Source organism: Moschus berezovskii, chromosome 12, assembly GCF_049115385.1.
Source record: "Moschus berezovskii isolate FMDL1 chromosome 12, NW_MosBer_1.0, whole genome shotgun sequence".
In the NCBI taxonomy this organism is placed as follows: Eukaryota; Metazoa; Chordata; class Mammalia; order Artiodactyla; family Moschidae; genus Moschus; species Moschus berezovskii.
In genome coordinates this window covers 66,771,591-66,787,767 of record NC_142471.1, presented here as the reverse complement: position 1 = coordinate 66,787,767, position 16,177 = coordinate 66,771,591, and the positions used below count along the sequence as shown (strand labels likewise).

At 42.2% G+C, this 16,177-nt stretch overlaps 1 protein-coding gene across 1 annotated transcript in view; it reads left to right on the top strand.

The window, feature by feature from the left end:
* Window positions 1–7,128: 7,128 nt before the first annotated feature.
* CPN1 (carboxypeptidase N subunit 1) overlaps window positions 7,129–16,177 on the top strand; it is a 28,359-nt gene continuing 19,310 nt past the window's right edge. The window contains exons 1-2 of the mRNA XM_088842520.1: window positions 7,129–7,348; window positions 12,223–12,422. Coding sequence (XP_088698646.1) covers window positions 7,129–7,348; window positions 12,223–12,422 — 420 coding nt within the window. The remainder of the gene's footprint in view (window positions 7,349–12,222; window positions 12,423–16,177) is intronic.

The window sequence follows — 16,177 nt, the reverse complement described above, 5'->3', positions numbered from 1 at the left end:
GCTCTGTCCAAGACTTAAGGTATTAGGGGATGTATTCCTTTCCTATTGTGGGTAGAAATTTAACACAAACATAAACAGATGACACCCTTTCTCTAGAAGAGGAATGTTCATTCACTGCCTGTATGAACTTTGGGTTGTTGTAAACATGGAACACCCTCTGTATTTCAGGGCTGAGCCTGGCACTCCTTCCCTGAAATTTCACATAGAGTACTGTGGTGTTGGAGAAGACTCTTGAGAGTCCCTTGTACCTCAAGGAGATCCAACCAGTCCATTCTAAGGGAGATCGATCCTGGGTGTTCATTGGAGGGATTGATGCTGAAGCTGAAACTGCAATACTTTGGCCACCTCATGCGACGAGTTGACTCACTGGAAAAGACTCTGATGCTGGGAAAGGTTGGGGGCGGGAGAAGAAGGGGACGACCGAGAATGAGATGGCTGGATGGCATCACCGACTCTGTGGACATGAGTTTGAGTGAGCTCCGGGAGTTGGTGATGCATAGGGAGGCCTGGCATGCTGTGATTCATGGGGTCGCAGAGAGTCGGACACGACTGAGTAACTGAACTGAACTGAACTGAACCAGAGCATATGCCCTGAAGCCAGAGGGCACACAATGCCTCTTAAAGAAGTTTCAGAAGTAGAAGGAACTTGGGTGTCAGAGAGATATGGTATTTAAAAAAATTTTTTTCCAGCTTCACTGAAGTGTAATTTTCATGCAACATTGTGTACTTTTAAGGTATACAACATGATGATTTAATACATGTATATATTGCATAATGATTACTATGTTAGGGTTAATTAACACCTCCATTACCTCATATATTTGTGTATGGGTGATGAGAACACTTAAGATCTACTCTCTTAGCAACTTTCAAATATATAATACAGTCCCGTTAACTATAGTCACCATGCTGTACATTAGATCCCAGAACTTACTCATCTTTCAGCTTGAAGTTTATATCCTTTGATCAACATCTCATTTTCCCTACCCATCTGCTCCAGACAACTACCATTCTACTCTGTTTCTATGAGTATGGCTTTTTTAGAATCCACATGAGTGAGATAATACAAAATTTGTCTTCTTCTCTCTGGCTTATTTCACTTAGCACATGCAGAGACATGCAATTGCTGAGTTGACAAGTTCAACTCCCTCTTAGGCCATTTGACCTTGGGCAAAATAATGAACTTCTATAACCTCAGTGTCCATCTGTATAGGATGGAGGGAAAATAGTTCCTTCCTCATGAGTTGTGTGAATCAGGCAAGATAATGTATGTGAGTCCTTTTGCACAGTCAGTTCAATTTAGTCACTCAGTCGTGTCCAACTCTTTGTGACCCCATGGATTGTGGCACGCCAGGCTTCCCTGTCCATCACCAACTCCTAGAGCTTATTCAAACTCATGTCCATCAAGTCGGTGATGTCATCCAACCATCTCATCCTCTGTCACCAACTTCTCCTCCCTCCTTCAATCTTTCCCAGCATCAGGGTCTTTTCAAATGAGTCAGCTCTTTGCATCAGGTGGCCAAAGTACTGGAGTTTCAACTTCAGCATCAGTCCTTCCAATGATTATTCAGGACTGATCTACCCTTAGGATGGACTGGTTGGATCTCCTTGCTGTCCAAGGGACTCTCAAGAGTCTTCTTCAATACGACAGTTGAAAAGCATCAATTCTTTGGCACTCAGCTTTCTTTATAGTCCAACTCTCATATCCATACATGACTACTACCTGCCACATAGTAAGGGATTAATAAATATTATTAGCAGTGTTAATAGTAGTAGCAGCAGCAGCATTAAGCATCTATTTACTCTGTGCTAGAGACCAGGTTAGGTGATGGGAATATAGTTTTTTCACTCAACATATATATTGAATGAGTGGATTGTATATATCTAAAGGCTTTACTTGTATCATTTTTCATATAGAATAAAACAAAGATTATTGACCATGTGATGCTTACATTCTAGTAAAGAGACAGATAATCAAGAGTGAAAAAGGCAGTTACTGTTCTCAAAGATACAGACTAGTGAGCAGGCACAACACTAGGGGAAGAGTGATGGAAATAACCACATGGGCCATCGAGCAGGGTCACCTAAGCTAGTTTTGGAGGATCAGGGATGGCTTGCTGGAGGATATGTGGGTGTCAGATCACATCAGAGTCCTGTATCCTCCTGTGGTAGGTATAATAACGGCCCCCAAATGGATCCACATCCTAGTCCCAGGAACCTGTGAATGTGTTATGTTATATGGCAAAAGAGAATGAAGTTTGTGGATAGAATTAAGTTTGCTAATCAGCTGATCTTGAGATGGAGGGATTATCCAGGTGGGCCCAGTGTAATTCCAAGTGTCCTGAGGAAGGCAGGAGGGTCAGAGTCAGAGTGATGAGATGGGAGAAAGACTCAGTGGGCCATTCCTGACTTTGAAGATGGAGAAAAAAGCCATAAGCCAAGGAATGCAAACAGCCTCTAAAAACTACAAAAGCCTAGAAAGCACATTCTCTCCTGGAGCTTCTAGAAAAGAACACAGCCCTGCTAACCCTTGCTTATAGTTCAACGAGACCCATTTGTTTAGCATGGATGAGATCACCTTAAGAACTGGAGACACATTTACCAGAGAAATGGAAATTCTTCTTCAGAGAAACAATTTAGGGTTATCCATTTCTGCTTCATTGACTATGCCAAAGCCTTTGACTATGTGGATCACAATAAACTGTGGAAAATTCTGAAAGAGATGGGAATACCAGACCACCTGACCTGCCTCTTGAGAAACCTGTATGCAGGTCAAAAAGCAACAGTTAGAACTGGACATGGAACAACAGCCTGGTTTCAAATAGGAAAAGGAGTATGTCAAGGTTGTATATTGTCACCCTGCTTATTTAACTTATATACAGAGTACATCACGAGAAACGCTGGGCTGGAGGAAGCTGGAATCAAGACTGCCAGGAAAATATCAGTAACCTCAGATATGCAGATGACACCACCCTTATGGCAGAAAGTGAAGAGGAACTAAAAAGCCTCTTGATGAAAGTGAAAGAGGAGAGTGAAAAGGTTGGCTTGAAGCTCAACATTCAGAAAACAAAGATCATGGCATCTGGTCCCATCACTTCATGGGAAATGGGGAAACAGTGGAAACAGTGTCAGACTTTATTTTGGGGGGCTCCAAAATCACTGTGGATGCTGATTGCAGCCATGAAATTAAAAGACGCTTACTCCTTGGAAGAAAAGTTATGATCAACCTAGACAGTATATTAAAAAGCAGAGACATTACTTTGCCAACAAAGGTTCGTCTAGTCAAGGCTATGGTTTTTCCAGTGGTCATGTATGGATGTGAGAGTTGGACTGTGAAGAAAGCTGATCGTCGAAGAATTGATGCTTTTGAACTGTGGTGTTGGAGAAGACTCTTGAGAGTCCGTTGGACTGCAAGGAGATCCAACCAGTCCATTCTAAAGGAGATCAATCCTGGGTGTTCATTGGAAGGACTAATGCTAAAGCTGAAACTCCAATACTTTGGCCACCTCATGCGACAAGTTGACTTACTGGAAAAGACTCTGATGCTGGGAGGGATTAGGGGCAGGAGGAGAAGGGGTCGACAGAGAATGAGATGGCTGGATGGCATCACCGACTCGATGGACATGAGTTTGAGTGAACTCCGGGAGTTGGTGATGGACAGGGAGGCCTGGCGTGCTGTGATTCATGGGGTTGCAAAGAGTCAGACACGACTGAGCAACTGAACTGAACTGAACTGAGGGAGCACTGAATCAAGCCTTCAGTAGTGACAGGTACTGTCCTGTTGACAAATTCAACTGACTATAAAGTTAAGGGTGGGGGAAGTGGGGATTTTATTCAAATGTGACCCAGGAAGCAGATTCTTAGAGAGCTCTGAGAACTATTCCACCTGTTAGAAGTAGAAGGCACAGTCTTATACAATTTTGAGACAAAGGATCGTACGTCAAAATGACATACTGATATTTTACATAAAATTCACCAAGGACACACGGTCCAGATAGACGCAAGCAAAGTAAGCATCAGCAAATCATCATGACCCCCTACAGAGCTGGGAAAGAACTGTTCTTTTAAGAAGTTATATCGCTAGCTGTCAGAAGAAAGGAAAAAACAAACGATCTGTACTGTAGAGCAGGCCCACCTTTGAGGAGCTCTGGTTAATGTATAACGCAGATGCACACTGCACCTGACAAGGGAGGGAGAGGTCCAAACAAACACAGAGAATTTGACATTCAATTTTTTCTTGTCCTGCCTTAAACTTTAAATTTTGTTTCATCAGTCCTCGATCAGGGGCTTAATGTGTAACAGCATCAGCGACGTGCTTTCATCCTTCTCTCCTGATGCCTGCTCTCACTACCTGTGTCAGGGTCTCATCAGAATATTATGGGGTTTTAACAGTGGGTGCAAAATCCTGTGGCTTTTTTTACTCTGTAGTACTGCTGACTTGGTCCTTACCTTGAGCCAACTCTCCAGACTCTCTGTGGGCCAGACTGGCCTGGCTTAGTTTATTCAACCAATATCTCCAAGAGTTAATAGCTAGCTTTATGGACAAGTTATAAAAGCACAGAATTTCCTGGAGGAATTTTGCTGAGGGCAGAGCAGCAGGATGCAAGAGGAAAAGTCAACGGTGGGTCTGTTCATTCATCACCAAGTGCGTACTTGTGCCAGGCTGGCTGCTTGAGGCTGATACCCATCCCGGGGTGGGGGATGGGTGGCGGTCGCGGCTGCCCTCTGTCCTGACACCTAACACTTAGCCTGGTGGATGAGTGCACAACAGGCAAAGTTGTAAGACTGGAGTACAAAGGCTGATGGTAGCAGTACCTGCAAGGGGAAGTGAAGACCCTGGGTTTGGAGCTGAGTTAAGTTACCTGGGGAAACAGCGTAAGCAGAAGCAGGAAGTCAAGTGATGAGGACATGATCAGAAGCCAGCAGGCAGGGTGGTGGGGCCTCCCGGGGGTGAGGTCACAGTTGGGATGAGATCAAAACCTGGCAGACACATTTGAATTTTACACTCTGGTGCAAAGGGATTCATTGAGACTTTGCTTTTTTAAAAAATGAAAACCACAACATTATCAAAGTATAGTTTACATACCATAAAATTCACCCATTTTAAGTGTGCAATTCAATGATTTCTAGTAAATTTACAAAATTATGCAACAATCACCCAGTTTTAGAATATCCTCATTCCTCCAACAAGGTCCCTCATGCCCACTTACAGTGAATCTCTGTTCCCACTCCCAGCCCTAACAGTCACTATTTTACTTTTCCTCTGTAGGTTTACTTTTGCAGAGCATTTCATGTAAATGGAATCATAACAATAAGTGGGTTTTCTGTGTTGGCTGCTTTCAGTTAGCATAATGTTTTCGAAGTCCATCCATGTTGTAGCATGTATATTAATATTTTATTTTTATTGCTAAATAGTGTATAATTGTATTGATGTACCTACCACATTCTGTTTATCTACCAGTTGATGGACCTTTGAGTAGTTTCCACTTTCATGGTCATTATGAATAAGGCTGCTATGGATAGTCTTGTGTACAAGCCTTTGTTGTATTGAGTAGGTATCCAGGAGTGGAATTGTTATATCATATGGTAAATTTATGGTTAACTTTTGGGGAGCTGTACTTAATTACTTTCTTTCTTTTTTAAAAGCAGCTTTATTGAGACACAATTTGTATATCATAAAATTCATCTACTTTCTGTTTACAGTTCTGTGCATTTTAGTATATTTATAGAACTGTACATTCCCCACAATCTAATTTGAGAAGACTTCTATCACCAGAAGAAACCTTGTGCCCATTTATAGTCACTCTGCATTTTCACTCCTAGCCCTAGCCAACCTCTAGTTTACTTTCAGTCTCTATATGTTTGTCTTTTCTAAACATCTCATATGAATTGAATCATATAATACGTGATCTTTTGTGTCTTCTTTCACTAAACATATTTTTTTTAAACATATTGTTTTTAAGGTTCATCCATCTTGTATAATGTATCAGTACTTCATTCCTTTTCATTGTCAAATGATATTCCATCGTATGGATATGCCATATTTTGCTTGTTCATTCATTAGTTGATGGATATTTGGATTGTTTCTACTTTTCTATCATGAATAATACTGCTTTGAACATTCACATACTAGTTTTTGCGTGGATATATGTTTTTATTTCTTTTGAGTAGATAACCTAGCAGGGAAATTGCTGGGTTGTATACCAAGTATATATTTAAAACTTTAAGAAACTGCAAACTGTTTTCCAAAGTGGCTGCACCATTTATGTCCCCATTGGCAATGTATGAGGGTTCTAGTTTCTCCTTGTTCTCAACAACACTTGTTATTATGTCTTTTTGATTATAGCCACTAGATGTGGGTGTAATGTGATATCTCATTGTGATTTTAAGTTACATTTCCTTAATGACCAATAATGTTGAACATCTTTAATGTGCTCATTCGTCATTCATGTATCTACTTTAGTAAAATGTCTATTCAGATCTTTTGCCCACTTTTAAATTGGGTTAGTTTTATTAATGGGTTGTAAGAATTCTTGATTTATTCTGGATATATTGTCAGATACATGTTTGGCAACTGTTTTCTCCAAAGATGTGGCTCACTTTTTCATTTTCTCATTGGTATTTGTTGAAAGATTTTTGAGGGAAAAGGGACAAGATACAGTTGTGCTTCAGAAAGATAGAATGTAGAATGGATCAAAAGGACAAGCGTTCTATTTTAATACCCTTACCTATACTATAATATAGGGAAGAAGGACAGGCCAAGCTTCTCAAAATTCTCTGGGAATCAAAGGGTTATAAGCAGCTATTTATTGAAGCCTGTTTACAGTCCAGTTAATCAGTAAACCAGAATCAGTGAAACTACCCAATCTGGGGAACTGCAAAAACCTTTCAAAAGGTTTTCATGGATTAGGAGAGGCAGAGAAATTGGGGGATGGGAGATGAGTGCCTTTTCCAGAGCTACGAAAATCATTTTTGGCTTTGGACAGACAATTCTGAACTTTCTTCCCAGGTGCTGTCACACTGGTGTTTACTAGCGGGAAACAAGAAGAGCTGGTTATTGGCCCTTGGATTTTGACTGATTACTGGGAGAAGCAGGGCCTATTTTAGTCTCTGAAAAAGCCCAGCAAGATGTCACAGCTGGTCTCAATCTTCCTCCACCTCCTTCTCTTCAAGTTGGTTGCCCCAGTGACCTTTCGCCACCACCGCTATGATGACCTCGTGCGGATGCTGTACAAGGTGCACAATGAATGTCCCCACATCACTCGGGTTTACAGCATTGGGCGCAGTGTGAAGGGGAGACACCTCTACGTGCTGGAATTCAGTGACTACCCCGGAATCCACGAACCCTGTAAGCCCTGAGCGTGTGTCTGAAAGTGTGTGGGGGCAGGACCCTTGCCTTCCAAATCCAGTGAGTGGGGTGGTTTCTGGGAAGGTCCATGGACCCTCTACCTGTGAAGTATCACCACTTCCCCAGCCTGTGCTAAGTACTTCCTTACTTAGCCCTCAAACTGGCCCAGCCTCTGAAGAGCCACAACCCCAATTCAAGCTCCTGTCTGCTGCTCCTGTTTGGGTTCTGTTTGCTCAAGACTTTAATTGTAAAAGAGTGAGTCTTCTTCCCTGCTCCCTTCCCATCCCTCCTGCACTCCTCTTCCCTCCCTTCTTCCTTGCTTGCTATTTCTGTCCGGCTTTTCCCTATCCAATGCCTCTGGAGAAACAATTAGCTCTTCTGGTTCTGCCAGGAAACTTAGAAGAGTTTAGGGATAGCTCTTTGTGGAATGACAGTATAATCAGAGTCTGGGATCCTGGAGAGAATCTGAGGTCTGGGTTATTCATTTTATTCATTGAATTATTTATTATTTGTTACTATTATAAAAGCAATCCATATTTGGATTAAAATAGAAATCAGATAAGGAAAAACCCTTAGCCATAATCTCACCACTCAGAGATGACCATTGTTAACATATTGATGTATCTCCTTGCAGACTTTCTTCTTTGCATTTTTTAAATAAAGATGGAATCATACTATATCTGCTTTTCTCATTTCCTAGTCTTTGATGAATAGCATGTATATCTGGAAATGTAGATCTGCATTATCATTTTCAGCTGCATAATATTCCATGGTTGTATGGTTGTACTTAACAGTTCATTTATTGATAGGCATTTAAGTTGTCTCTAATTTCTCAGTGCTTTTGCTGCTTTCAGTTCAGTTCAGTTCAGTTCAGTCACTCAGTCGTGTCCGACTCTTTGCGACCCCATGAATCACAGCACACCAGGCCTCCCTGTCCATCCCCAACTCCCGGAGTTCACTCAAACTCATGACCATCGAGTCGGTGATGCCATGCAGCCATCTCACTCTCTGTCGTCTCCTTCTCCTCCCGCCCCCAACCTTTCCCAGCATCAGTCTTTTCCAGTGAGTCAACTCTTTGCATGAGGTGGCCAAAGTCACCTACCAGCAATTGTGACACGCAGATACATCATTTCCTCTTCCAAACTGTTAACCTCAAGTCTCTTTTCCTCTCCACTTCCACAACCCTCACCCTAGCCCATATTACATCACAACCTGCCTAAGTGATTGCACTGGGCTCCCAACTGTTCTCCTAACTCCTAACAGCCACCACTCTCTAAACCCTGCATTTAAGACACAGATGCCAGTTGGCCAAATTATTGACATAATCACCTCATTCCCTTGCTTAAAAACCTTTAATGGCAATCTTACACCCATGGGTGGCACCCAACACCCATTGGGTAGCAATCTTACAATACATGACAGCTTCAGAATATTATGTGGTCAGTGGGGGGAGGTGTGTGAGGGGTGGGGAGCCTGGCTCAAGGAAGGCTTCATGATTAGCTGATGATCAGGGCCTTGCTTTGAAGATGCACTTGCATAGCAAACACCCTTCTTTTACTCAGGTTGCATGTTTATTTCAGAATCTTGTGGATGCTAATGGGCATTGTAGGCTTAGCCCTTCATTCTGTGCCCCTTTCTTAAGCCCCCCTATTTCTAGCATTCAAGGCCTTTCCTGAAGCTTTTTATACTATTCTATCTCACTGATCCCTCTTTTCTCTGATGCCATTAGCTGTCCATCCATTCATTCCTTTCATCCATTCCTTAATTAATCCACAAATATTACTGATTACCTACTCAGTGAAAGCATATTGGTAGACTCTGAATATAGCATGGAGAATAAAATGAAGACTCTGCTCCCAGGGTCTTAATTCTAGTGGGATAAGACTGGCAATAAATAGGTAACTAAATAAATATAATTATATCAGCTGAAATAAGTGCTGTTGAGAAAAAAACCAGGAAGGAGAGATGGAGAGTCATGGAGGATTGTGGATTGAGTAGGGCAGGGGTGTTGCTTTTTAGGAAAAGCTTTTCCTTTGAGGTGAGTTTTGAGCACATGATGGAGGTGCCATACTGATATCGGGGATGAAAGTGCTGTAGAGAGGGAGGAGCAGGAGTGTGCTTGGCATGTGTGAGGGATAGCAAGGAGGGTCCTGTGGCCCCAGCAGAGAGAACCATGGGAAAGCAAGTCAGTGCAGAGTTGTCAGGGCTCAGGGGGCAGGAGGAGATCATGTGAGGCCTTATAGGCCTGTTCAAAAATTTTGGCTTTTGCTCTGAGTGAAGTGAGAAGCCTTTGGAGAGTTTTAAGCAGAGGAGTGAGATGACCTGACTAAAATTTTTGAAAGATCACTCAGAACAAGGGTTGGCAAACTAGAATCCTGAGGGCCAGCTACCTGTTTTGGTAAATAAGATTTCACTGAAATACAGTCACACCCATTTGTTTCTGTATTGTCCATGTCTGCTTTCACTGGAAGCATTGAGTAGCTGCAATGAAGACAATATAGCCCTGGAAGCCCAAAGGATTTGTCTGGTCTTACAGGGAAATTTTGCCAACCACTGACTCAGGAGAATAGAGTTGCATGGCTAGGCTGATACAGGGAATTCAAGTAGGATGTTTATTGTAATAATCCAGGTATGCAGGTGTCAGGGCTTGTACCAAAATGATGGCAGTGGCTGTTAGGAGAAATGGTTGCATTCTGGATATATGGAAAGTAGAGACATAAGAATTTTATATTGAGTACCTACTCAGAGCAGGGCACTATGCTAGGTTCTACAGGGCAGTGGTTCCCAAACTTTTGGATTTCACAGAAGTTAAAAATATATATGTATTATATATATATATATCAGATCAGATCAGATCAGTCGCTCAGTCGTGTCCGACTCTCCGCGACCCCATGAATCACAGCACGCCAGGCCTCCCTGTCCATCACCAACTCCCGGACTACACTCAAACTCATGTCCACAGAGTCAGTGATGCCATCCAGCCATCTCATTCTCCATCGTCCCCTTCTCCTCCCGCCCCCAACCTTTCCCAGCATCAGAGTCTTTTCCAGTGAGTCAACTCGTCGCTATTTTTTAAATAAATAAGATTGGAGGGGACTAGAATAGATTTTCCAAATTTTATTTTAATGAACAAGGATGTTGAAAAATACTACCTGCCATCTGCTATCACCATCATTTCCTATAATAAGTGATAACACCAAGAAGGGCCTCCCGTGTGTTTCAGCTGGTAAAGAATCTGCCTGCAATGCAGGAGACCTGGGTTCGATCCCTGGGTTGGGAAGACCCCCTGGAGAAGGGAAAGGCTACCCACTCCAGTATTCTGGCCTAGAGAATTCCATGGACTGTATAGTCCATGGGGTCTCAAAGAGTTGGACATGACAGTGACTTTCACTTTCTAATACCAAGAAAAGTAGGAAAGACATGATAAGAGCAAAGAAATACACTAAGATTAAAGAATACACTTGATAGAAAATCCACTACATAATCCGTAGGGGTTATAGATATTCCTTTTGGAAAGACTACTGTAGCTTTACTAAGATAAACAGCAATGGATTGTGTCCGAAAGAAAATTTAAAGTGGCATATATTCCAAGGGCCAGGTCCAGTAAAGAAACTAGGACGTGTGCAAAATTAAAGTAGAAGTTCAGAGTAGAAAGTGGTAAGTATAATAAAAGAGAAGTTTAATAGTGAATTCACTCCCAGCAAGGAGAATCGAAGTTGGTTTCATGGAATAAGGAGCTTTTGAGCCTAGAAGGATGGTGAGGAGGACATGGAAACGTGGAGATGAAGAGGCACAGAATCAGAAAAGGCATGGAGGCAGGAGAGCATTAGGTGGAAGGGACATCACTTGGCTGGAGCTTTTCTCCTTCCTTCCTTTTAAAAGTGGGGCAAGAATGATTTTCTTTAAGTAATTCTAGAGGCTCTTTTCATGACCTCAATTCTTACCTCAGTTGCACAGTTAACATAGCCAAAGAAGAGACTAAGGAATGAGACAAACATAGACTCCTTCCTACTCTGTGCCTCAAGGCACAGCATTCTCAGATGTGAAGGGGAGATTTTAGTTTCCTGAGTAAACTCAGGAAAATTATATTTTTAACTGGTACAATTAGGAACTGTTATGCTATAACCTAGAGGAGTCTAGGCTAGCAGATCTTGGAAAAGCACCATCCTTATCCTGAAAAAGTTTGTCTCTGAGAAGCATTAAGCTACCTCTGGGCTTTGACCTCCATTGTTAATCAGCCAGGTGACCTCAGACAAGTTACTTATTCTCTTCCATACTCCATACATACCCTCATCCTGAAGCTAATAATGCCAACTTTACAGAATTTCTGTGAAGATTAGCAATAACATAAACGCCTAGTGCACAGTAGAGTTTTAACAAATAGTTTGGAAGGACTGATGCTAAAGCTGAAACTCCAATACTTTGGCCTCCTCATGCGACGAGTTGACTCACTGGAAAAGACTCTGATGCTGGGAGGGATTGGGGGCGGGAGGAGACGGGGACGACAGAGAATGAGATGGCTGGATGGCATCACCGACTCTGTGGACATGAGTTTGAGTGAACTCCGGGAGTTGGTGATGGACAGGGAGGCCTGGCGTGCTGTGATTCATGGGGTCGCGGAGAGTCGGACACGACTGAGCGACTGAACTGAACTGAACTGAGACATTATTATCGCTGGCATGAATTGTAGCATTTGTAGTTACAGTTTATTCAAAGTGGGCTCAGGGGTTATTGGAAAAGACCTAACAGAAGCAAGAGGTTTTCTTTTATTCATTAATGAAAAAAAAGGAAAGTGTCCCTTGGCACGGTTAGGAATCGGCAGCACGTACTAGCTTTCCCCAGCTTCTTCCTGCGTGTGTTTCTCTCACTTCCAGTGGAACCGGAAGTCAAGTACGTGGGAAATATGCACGGCAATGAGGTGCTAGGCCGTGAGCTGCTGCTGCAGCTGTCGGAGTTCCTGTGTGAGGAGTTCCGCAACAGGAACCAGCGCATCATCCGGCTGGTGGAGGACACGCGCATCCACATCATGCCGTCCATGAACCCTGACGGCTACGAGGTGGCCGCTGCTGCCCAGGTACCTACCTCCCAGAGGAGGCCCTGCAGAGAGCAGAGCCATCCTAAGGGTGTAAGGAAAAGCTGGGGGAGCAGGTATCCTCTCTATCCCACTGTTAATGCCATGGTATGACAGAGAAAAAGCTGGAGAAATAGAATGAAGTTTGAAGACAGGTTCAGCCCTGTAGCTCCCTAGGCAATGAATGTGGCTTTTCTCTGAGCCTGGATTCCCTCTCTGCCTTTCCAGCGGAGCTCTGTTTCATTGGGAGGATCAGTGAAGCAATGTCAGTGACAACACTTTGTCAACTGGAAAATACTAAAAAGGTATGAAAGGATATTGCAAAACAGCCCTCCTTCCCGGCACTTTAGACTTCAAATCCTAAGTATTTTTCTCCCTCCCACACTACATTTCAATTTGTATTTGGAGGGAGAGAAGAAAAAGTTCTCTGAAATTGCGGGTGTGGCAGGTTAGTTCTTCACATTTTAATAAATAATAATAATAATAATTATGGCTTTTTCCTCTATTAGTATAGTACTGAGCCTTTGAATTCTTTATTTTAGGGTCACATTGGTCAGGGGACAGAGCAAAACAAATGTTTATGGGCTTTATTTCCTAACATAAGTTCAAAATATCATTGTGCCTAACTTTAAATCAGTGATTCTTTTGTGGCTGTGCATCAGAACTGAGGATAAAGATATTCGAAATATGATTCCCAGGTCCTGCCCCCACCCCCAAATCTACTGAATTAGAATATATTTCTTTAAAAGCTATATTTAAACCTGTTTGTTTGGGGGTTTTTTTTGGGGGGAGGTATAAATTAAAGAGTTTTTTTTTTTCCGTTTAAAAATATGTTTGTTTGGGGGTAGTCTTGAAATGTTTTTAAGACTTGACTTCACTACTTTACATTTTTACAAATTTTGTTTTATTCTGACAAGAGCTATTCAAGGTGAAATCTACCCCCTTTACAAAGTCTTAAGTGTATAATACAGTATTGCTGATTATAGGTAAAATGTTGTATACCTGATCTCCAGAACTTATCTATCCTGTTCAATGAAAAAATTATGACCCTTCATTAGTAATTTCCCATTTCTCCCTCCTCCCAGCCCCTGGGAACCACCTTCTACTCTCTGATTGCGTGAATCTGACTGCTCTGTCCTGTACAAGTGGAACCACTAGGCATCTCTTCTTTAATGACCCATCCTGGTTTAAACCTACTTGAGGACAGGGCCGAGGGGTGAATAGCAGCAGGGAGGGGAACGCAGCCAAATGTTGCTGCTGCTGCTGCTAAGTCACTTCAGTCGTGTCCGACTCTGTGTGACCCCATAGACGGAAGCCCACCAGACTCCCCCGTCCCTGGGATTCTCCATGCAAGAACACTGGAGTGGGTTGCCATTTCCTTCTCCAATGTGAAAGTGAAAAGTGAAAGTGAAGTCGCTCAGTCATGTCCGACCCTTAGCGACCCCACGGACTGCAGCCTACCAGGCTGCTCCATCCATGGGATTTTCTAGGCAAGCGTACTGGAGTGGCTTGCCATTGCCTTCTCCGTTGAACCAAACCCAAATTTCACCCTTGTAATCTTACAACCTCCTGCTGACATGACTCAACAAATAAAAAAGGCAGAACAACAACAACAAAGCATAACAAAAAAAAATATCATCTCCTCTCTGGACATCAGAGAGGTGGACACTAAATGTACCTGAAGACTTAAGTTTCCAAAAAAAGCAGGACAATTTGAGAGTGGTGTGGGGGAGAACCCAGCCTGGCTGCTTTCCTCCTAGTAGCCCTTTCTTGTACAACAATAGGAAGACAAGGAGAAGCACGTCAGACCTGCCCACATCTTTTGTGTGATGGGCTGGGGCTGGGGTTGGGGAGTTGGTAAAGCCCCTGCCAGCCCACTAGATCCTAGAGCTATCTATCTCTGCGGAGCTAGTCACCTCTGCTCACCTACTGTGTACTTGTTTAAAGGGAGCAGATCTTGAACCTGACCCCAAAAGAGAACCCATCATGTTCTCCAACTCCCAGAGCTACCTGCCAAACTATCTGCATTGCTGCATAGGGAAGACCTGCCTGGCCACCTAAATTTAAAGCCACCTGTAGGGAATATAGAATAATGTGGCTTTACTTCTCAAAGATGTTTAAGTCCTAATCCCTGGAACCTGTGAATATTACATGGCAAAGGGAATAAAGATTGTTAATCATCTGACCTTAAAATATCCTGGATTATTTGGATGGGCCCAGTGTAACCAATTGTGCAGTTTCTTTAAATGTGGAAGAGAGAGGCAGGAAATCACAGTCCAAGAGAGATTTGAAGATGTTCTAAGGGATTAGAGACTTCAGAAAGAACACAGCCCTGCTAATATCTTGATTTTGGTTTTGTGAGACCCGTTTCAGTCTGCTGACCTCCTAAACTATAAGATCATAAGTTTGTGCAAGTTTAAGCCCTAGGGTTGTGGTAATTTTTTATAGTAGTAATAGGAAGCTAATAAGCGAACCCTGTGAGTGGGAACTTTCTGTTAAGGGAAGTCTTGACTGTCAGCCTAACCAATGATACGTGTGAGTAGTAAGTCAACTGATAGGGAAGTTAGCATAACTATTAACATGAACAGTTATGAGTTACATTGATATGAATGAGAAAGCAATGGAAACATCTGGAAGCATAATAAAAATCAGTATTTCTTAGATCTCATAGAAGTGAAAAATCAAACTCCACATAGAAATATCATGTAAATGTTTTCCACTGGAACAGAATTGCTGTAGAAAACTTAGAGAGAATGTCAAAAAAATGTTTTCAGTGAGACCTAAGAGTAAATTATGAGCATGATGCCATGAAGAATAGATAAATCTGAGAACAATAAAGAGTTCTGGGAGGAATCAAGAGTAGTAGTACATCTGTGAGTTTTCAGCCTCCTAGCGTTCATTCATTTACCCTATTTCCAGGCCACCAATTTAGGCTCTCCCCTCTCAGTCCCAAAGGGCTCCAGTGGACACTATTCCCCTTCTCCAGTGCCAGACAGAACATCAAATAGAATTTCAGTTTTGCAAGAACCTGTGAACTTATCTCTGTTCTACCACTTTATGTATTTTATTGTTTATATTAATATCTATTTCTCCATATATACCATGAATTCCTGGAAAGCTAGTGTAGTGTCACATTGTCTCTTTTCCTAGAATGTTGCAGAAGGCTTTAATAGAGATAAACTTAAATAGATGTGGATTGATTAAATGGATGGCTGAAAGAATGAATACGTGACCAAATAAATGATGAAATGTGAAGTGTGAGCAGAGAGATTAAGGGGTCCAGGAAGCTGATATTGCTCAGAAGATAATCAAGGATCCTAAGTAAAATAAATAAAGGGGGAGGATAGTTTCCACTTTGGAAAACAATTTAGCAACTTCTGAAAAAGTTAAATATGAGTTTACTTTATGGTCCAGAAATTCTATTAGGTATTAGAAATGAAAACATATGTCCAAGCTCAAACTTGTACATAAATGTTCATGGAAGCATTATCCACAATAGCCAAAAAGTGGAAACAAACCAAATGCCCATGTACTGGGTTTAATAGTATCCCCCCTCACCCCCACCAATTCGTGTCTACCTGGCACCTATGAGCATGACCTTATTTGGAGATAGGGTCTTTGCATATGTCATCAAGCTAAAGTGAAATCACACTGGATTAGGGGACCTAAGTCAAATATAATTGGTGTCCTTATAAGAAGAAAGCAATTTGCACTCAGAGACACAGATATATGGGGGAGAAGGCCATATGAAGATGGAA